The sequence below is a fragment of the Rhineura floridana genome, chromosome 11 (assembly GCF_030035675.1).
Source record: "Rhineura floridana isolate rRhiFlo1 chromosome 11, rRhiFlo1.hap2, whole genome shotgun sequence".
NCBI classification, from domain to species: domain Eukaryota; kingdom Metazoa; phylum Chordata; class Lepidosauria; order Squamata; family Rhineuridae; genus Rhineura; species Rhineura floridana.
This window is the reverse complement of record NC_084490.1, coordinates 22409437-22416170: the sequence shown is the minus strand read 5'-3', so window position 1 is coordinate 22416170 and position 6734 is coordinate 22409437. Positions and strand designations below refer to the sequence as shown.

At 48.4% G+C, this 6734-nt stretch overlaps 1 protein-coding gene across 1 annotated transcript; it reads right to left on the bottom strand.

Moving 5' to 3' along the window:
• Positions 1-184: 184 nt before the first annotated feature.
• Positions 185-5216, bottom strand: LOC133367287 (ferritin, higher subunit-like). The gene is made up of 4 exons (XM_061591358.1): positions 4829-5216; positions 1874-2020; positions 1243-1368; positions 185-498 (listed from the first exon to the last, which is right to left on the bottom strand). The coding sequence occupies exons 1-4, from the start codon at positions 4928-4930 to the stop codon at positions 340-342; spliced, it is 534 nt and encodes a 177-aa protein (XP_061447342.1). The 5' UTR covers positions 4931-5216; the 3' UTR covers positions 185-339.
• Positions 5217-6734: the final 1518 nt, after the last annotated feature.

Genomic DNA, 6734 nt, shown 5'->3' with positions numbered 1-6734 from the left:
CTCTGACTTCACCCGCCATCAACATGTGGCCCCTGAAAGATTACCCCCAAGGGACTGTGGCCCTCAAAAGGAAAAAAAAGGTTGCCCACCTATGACAAAGAGTTTGCCTTTACACAGTTACAATAGCCATTGTTTGGAGGTAGCAAGCCTTCAGCCTTAAAACCCCATAAAGAACACAGGCAAGTTTAAACTGGTGAACCCTTGTTTATTGGAAGCGTGCCAACTGAGAGATGGCAGGTACAACCCCCTTGATTGGGGCACGGCAACAGTGATGGAGGTGGGTCTGTTTCTGTGGGTTCACGGAGGGTGTGCTCTCAGGAACCAGGGTGGGAGAGCCAATCAGCTGCTGCTCTCTCCCAGGGTGTGCTTGTCAAAGAGGTACTCTCCCAGCCCTCCTTGGCTTGCCCCCAGCCGCTTGAGGTTGGTAATGTAATCGCCCAGGACTTTGATAGCTTTGACTTGCTCATCGAGGTAGTGAGTTTCCAAGAAATCACAAAGCTGGGAAGATAAAGAGAGACAGAACAGGGTGAGGTGTTGATAACAGGTATGCTATCCATGTCTAGATCAAGAATTTGAGATCTCTGGACAACAAAACCCTGAACACTCCCAATTAGAAACAAGCAAATCTTTTCTAAATGTTTACTCTGGAAGCTGCCGTTTCTGGCATATGGTTCACACTGGATCAATGATAATCTCATGTTGAAATTACCGCTATAAAGGCCACAGTACATTTCAGGAGCACATTTAACAGCAGGAAAGGGGAACCTATGGCCCTCCAGATGCTGTTGGACTACAACTCCCATCATCCCTGATCGCTGGCCATGCTGTCTAGGGATGATAGGAACTGGAGTCCAATAACATCTGGACAGCCACAGGTTCCCCATCCCCACTTAAGAGCATTGCAAGGGAAGTTTCCCATTTCTCTACATTCTGCACTCCAATGATGAGGTCCGTGATTGTAGAACATGGATACTGCTGCCTTTGTCTGAAACGAGCACCCTACCCAACTATTTTTACCCAGGAGGACAGTAGCAAGACTATCAGGGCCTTAGTGTAGTATCTCAAAACTCACAATATCAGAGGCCAAATGCAGAGATGGCTGGACCACTGATACAACAATGCAGTAACATTGTGCTCTCCACTAGCTATCAGCACTTCTGAGGCAAAAAAAAAGCATCTCTGCAGGAATAGCAATGGCCCAATACAGAACCCCTAAGCCATCCAGCACTCCATGATACTCACATGTGGGTCTCCCTGGCCGCTTGCCAGGCGGTGAAGCTCCAGCAGAGTCTGGTTCACATTCTTCTCCAGCTGAAGTGCTGCTTCCATGGCATCAAGAGTCGTGCCCCAAGCATCCTTTTCTGGCTTCTGGAGACAGAGAGAAAGAAAACAGTAATTAGAGTTTTACAACCAACCTCTTAAAGATTAGCTACTGTTATTTCTGGGTCAGTGGCTTCTCCAGGTCAGAGGTAGGATTTGAACCCAGAGCCAACCTGATATTGCCCAGCTCACACACAGGCTCCTCCCACATATAGATGGGAGTGGGGTCCCTCCTGACTTAGCATGGAGTCCTGCAGGCCTTGAGACAGAAGCACCAGCCAGCAAGTCCTGCAGTAGTTGCTGTCAGCACCTACTACTAGATCTCACCTCCTCCCCGAATGGAGGCTAGTCCATTAAGGTGAATGGAGCACTGCGCCATCAGCCCCAGCCAGCCTTCACCTGCCTGGTTTCTTACAACCAATCAAGGGTTGGCTCTGGCTCCACCTATTGCTGGCCTTCCCACCTTCCGCCCAACAGTCCCATTGGGCACCAGCTACCACTGCCTCTGCACAGAACCAGGGCTTCCTTCTCCGCCCCCCCCCCGGATTTATACCTTGATATCCTGCAGAAGAACACGGCCGCCACGCTGGCTCTGGAACTTCAGCAGCTTGTCAGCGTGTTCCCGCTCCTCATGCGACTGTGACCGTAAGAACTCAGCTACATGTCGCAGAGCAACATCGTCCCGGTCAAAGTAGGAAGACTACAGAAGAGAACACAAGGGGATGGCAGATTATGTTGGTGAATGGGTAGGCAAGAGAGCCTAGCCAGATTGGGGAGAGATGAGCAGACAAAACAAGAGATCTGGAAGCGTGTTGTGGATGCAGAAGAAGAATGTGTAGTGGTTAGTGCTGGACAGAGACCTGGGAGACCAGGGTTCAAATCCCTGCTCAGCCATGAAGCTGACTGGGTGACCCTGAGCCAGTCACAGCCTCTCAGCTTAACCTACTTCACAGGGTTGTTGTGAGGATAAAATGGGGATGAAGAGAAACATGTCTGCCACCTTGAGCTCCTTGGAGGAAATATGTAATACATAAGAAGGGCTGGACTATTGAGTGGCGAACGTATTAATGCAATGCCTCAAAAGTTGGGGGAAATCAAACGACTCTCGAGTCAAAGGGAGTACATGCTACCACAAAATGTCTCCCAGCAAGCTGCATGCCCGGACTACCAACAGACAGACAAGCCATCTGCCTGCAGTTTGTTAGTATGCAAAAGAAAACAGAGGGGGGCCCTCCAGACATCCTTTTTGTTGCACAGGCAGGATGATTTCATAGTTCTTCAGGAGGCGCCTCTATCACATGAACATCTCATTACAAAGCAGGAGGTGCTGCACAAGCAGGTGTTTTTAAAAAGCTCACACACAAACACTGGTTTAACGGCATCAGCCCAGTAATTTCTTTACAAAACAAGGTTTTATCCTGTTGCAGGAGGAGAGCTGGGGATAACTGGAAGGTGTCCTGAGGCCACAAGAAAGGAGGAAGGGATATCCCTGTCCAACAGACACAACAGCATTTTACACATTCATGTGTTGTCACATGTATCTCTGCACAGCCATAAAAGGGAAAAAAATCTTCATAAATAGAAAGAGGAAAAATAGTCAGGAATCCATATATCTTGCATGCCAAGGACTGCACAGAATTGGTGAGTGTGTGCAAGAGAGAACATGAACAAGAACACACAAGTTTTGAATGGAGAATCTATACTTCCTCCAAGACTGGAAGGTAGCCAGTGGATAAACACTTTTATGAAGGAGGGAGGGAGGAGAAACCTACTGAATGGAGTCCATTGATGTTGGGAAGGAGAGGGAAGTCTTGATTCAACAGTCTGGACTAACCCCGACTGTAGACTGTACAGCAATTGGAACTGACCAGGCCACAAGAGATGGAGAGAAGTGAGATAATAAGACATGTTTTTAAGAAAGCCACATAGGCCTCGGAGTGGAGGCTGCTAAGGGGAAAAAGGGAGATATACAGAGAACCATGTGTAGGTAGAGGCCACTGAGCAAAGGGCCCTTAAAGCATAAGGGATGGAGCTTGCAGGGAGAAATAGAGGAGGGGTCTCGGGGGGGGGGGGAGGAGAGAAGGTCTGGTGAAAGACAGACAAGATGCCCCTTGAGAACTGGAACTCTTGAAGGAACAAAGTACATGGGTATTCTGTAATACTTTGTTCTTTTAATATCCGAATCCTTTTGTAACATTATTTCAATGCTATTTGATGTATTCCAATGTCCTGATGGTGACATTACAAGTTTGTTTTACTGACCCCACTGTGACATTTTGGCATTGCTATTTCTTTTTTGCTTTTGTTTTGTTGCTCACAATAAATTAAAAAAGATGAGAAGGAACCCCTGGAAGATTGACAGCCCCCCCCCACCATTTGCCACATGTACATTGAGGAGTGGGAAAAGCAGCATTCATAGAATAGTAGAGTTGGAAGGGGCCTCTAAGGCCATCAAGTCCAGCCTCCCCTGCTCAATGCAGGAATCCAAATTAAAGCATTCCCAACAGATGGCTGTCCAGCTGCCTCTTGAATGCCTCCAGTGTTGTGTTCCATTTATGGATTTATGTGAAACGAATGGAGCTAAAAAAAAATACTTTCCCTGTCCCATCTTCTATCCTGCAGTGGGACAAGTGGAGATTATGGGATGGAGAAAACTAGGCGTTATTCAGACTGGGGAGAGAAGAAACTGCCATGGGGTATAATTCTTTTGCAAATTGCCCCACCCTAGTTTTATCTCTGCCTCCCACATTAGTTGATCCACCCTAGACAGAGTTCAAGCAAACCATAGGCAAGTGGACGAAGACAGGGGAGGCTGAGGGTGCTGGAGAGAGAGAGAAAGATGGAGAATAAAATAAGGGACTTCTAAACAAAAGAGTGAGTGTGTAGGCAGGCAGATCCGCAACTATGGGAGGCAATTGGGATGCAACTCCTACCAGAGATAGTACACATTTGGAGAATGGCAAGGGCACAATAGGCAAGCCTAGCAGTCAAGACTTCTCTGTTCTTTTGCTGAGCTATAAGCACAAGTCTGCAAATAAGGGGAAGCAGTAGAAAGGAAGCGGATGAGGGAAGTGAGCAGAAGTAGCCACAACTCAAGACAAAGAGAAAGCCACAGTTGTTGATGCTGCTGCTTCCCCCCACCCACAAAAAGGCGATGAAAATTGGTTTCCTAAGAAGGAAGATCTCACAGGGCGACCTTGGGCCAGTCACGGTCTCTCAGCCTAACCTCACAAGGTTGTTGTTTGAGGATAAAATGGAGAGGGGAGGAGAACCGCGTATACCACCTTGAGCTCCTTGCAAGAACAGTGGGATATAAAAAATAAATAACTGGGATTTTCCTGGTCTCCTGGGTTCTTCATCCATGCTCCTTTTTCCAAGGGCCAAGAGATACTGTGGCCCATAGCGAAAGATTAACTGTGGCTGGTGGGTGTGAGAAGCCCATTATTTGGGAATCGATGGCTAGCGGGGGGTGCGCTATACACCCCCAACCCCCCTTATATTAGCTCACCATGGACAGATAGACGTAACTGGCATACAGCTCCATGTTGACCATGCGGTTGACAGCAGCCTCGCAGTCGCGGTGGTAGTTCTGGCGGATCTGGGAATCCATGGCTCCGGGAGAAGTAGGATGTTCGGATGAAGCGTCGGACAAAGAGGTGGCGGCGGGCGTCTGACGCGCAAGCGGATCCGGCTGGTTCGATCAGCGGCTGCGAGCACAGTCGATCTCTCTCCCCGGGTCAACTCAAGCAAGAGCACAGAAGGAGGAAAAAGAAGAAAAGGAGAATCTTTTTTTTTTTTTTCTGCAGAGAGGCGGAAAAAAAGAGGCTGGTGGAACCAGTTCCGTTCAAACACTGTTGAAGCAAGAACTGAGCTCTGCCGGACAAAGGGAATGGAGACTCTTTTATAATGCTGCCAGACCAGCGAGAGGGACGTGCGCAGCCACCAATAACCGGCCGTCTGCCCACGCTGCGGCGGCTGAGTGTTTGCTAAAGGCGGAGTCTGGGCAAAGGGGAAACCAGGGCGGCTTCAAACGCTTGGCCCTGCCTGAAGCACGTGATGGGACTCAGCTTCTTCCCGCACCCCGCAGAACTTGCTTCCAGGCTTTGCTCAGACCCCTGAGCAGGTCCGTGTGCATTAAGAAGAGCACATATTCTTTGCGCACGCGCATGCACGCACCTCTGTTCCTCGAACGGAATAGCTGCATTTTCTGGCTTAACATAAGAAGACCCTGCTGGATCAGGCCAGTGGCCCATCTGGTGCACCATCGTTTTCTCACAGTGGCCAGCCAGGTACCCATGGGAAGCCGGCAAGCAGGCACTGAGCGCGAGAGCGCTCTCCCCCTCCTGCAGTTTCCAGCAATTGGTATTCAGTCAGAAACATACTGGCCTCCGACGGTGGAGGTAGAACATGACCGCCATGGTTAGTAGCCATTGATAGCCTTGTCTCCCATGAATTTGTCTAATCCGCTTTTAAAGCCATCCTTGCTGATGGCCATCACTACCTCTTGTGGGATCCCTCTGGAGGTTTTATTCATGATAAACAGAAATTAAACTGGAAAATTTTTTCCAGCATGGAAGTGCTGTGATAAAGAAGCTCAGCCTGCCTGATTTTTACCTAGCATGCTTTGCAAGGAAAAACAGTGCTAGCGGGCAATAGCCCTTTGTGAAGGGGGCTTCCTCTCTCTGAGTAGCAACTAGGGTGGCTAACTTTTTATCTAGGCCCTGTAGCTGTCCGTTTAGTAAGAACATAAGAAATGCCATTCCTGGAAATGCCTGATATGACTATGGTGATGCATGCCTTAGTTACATCCTGTCTAGACTACTGTAATAATAATAATAAAATAATAATAAAATTTTATTTATGAGTCGCCTATCTGGCCGAATTAACGGCCACTCTAGGCGACGTACATTTAAAACAATAAAATACAATATACAATCAATAAGACCATCAATCGTCTAAGCACCACTCTACCAATTAATAACAACATTAATAACTAACCCGCCCCAGAGATCCCGTAGGCCTGCCTGAATAGCCAGGTTTTCAAGGCCCGGCGGAAACCTATTAGGGAGGGGGCATGGCGAAGATCGAAAGGAAGGGAATTCCAGAGGGTGGGGGCCACAATCGAAAATGCCCTCTCTCTGGTCCACACCAGTCTCGCTGTTTTAACTGGTGGAACCGAGAGAAGGTCTTGTGTGGCTGATCTCGTCAGGCGGCATAATTGGTTATGCTGGAGGCGCTCCTTCAGATAAACTGGGCCGAAACCGTATAGGGCTTTAAAGGTCAACACCAACACCTTGAATTGGGCCCGGTAAATAACTGGTAGCCAGTGTAGATCTACTAACACCGGAGTAATATGATCACGGCGACGGCTATTCATAAGCAACCGAGCCACTGCATTCTGTATCAGTTGTAAT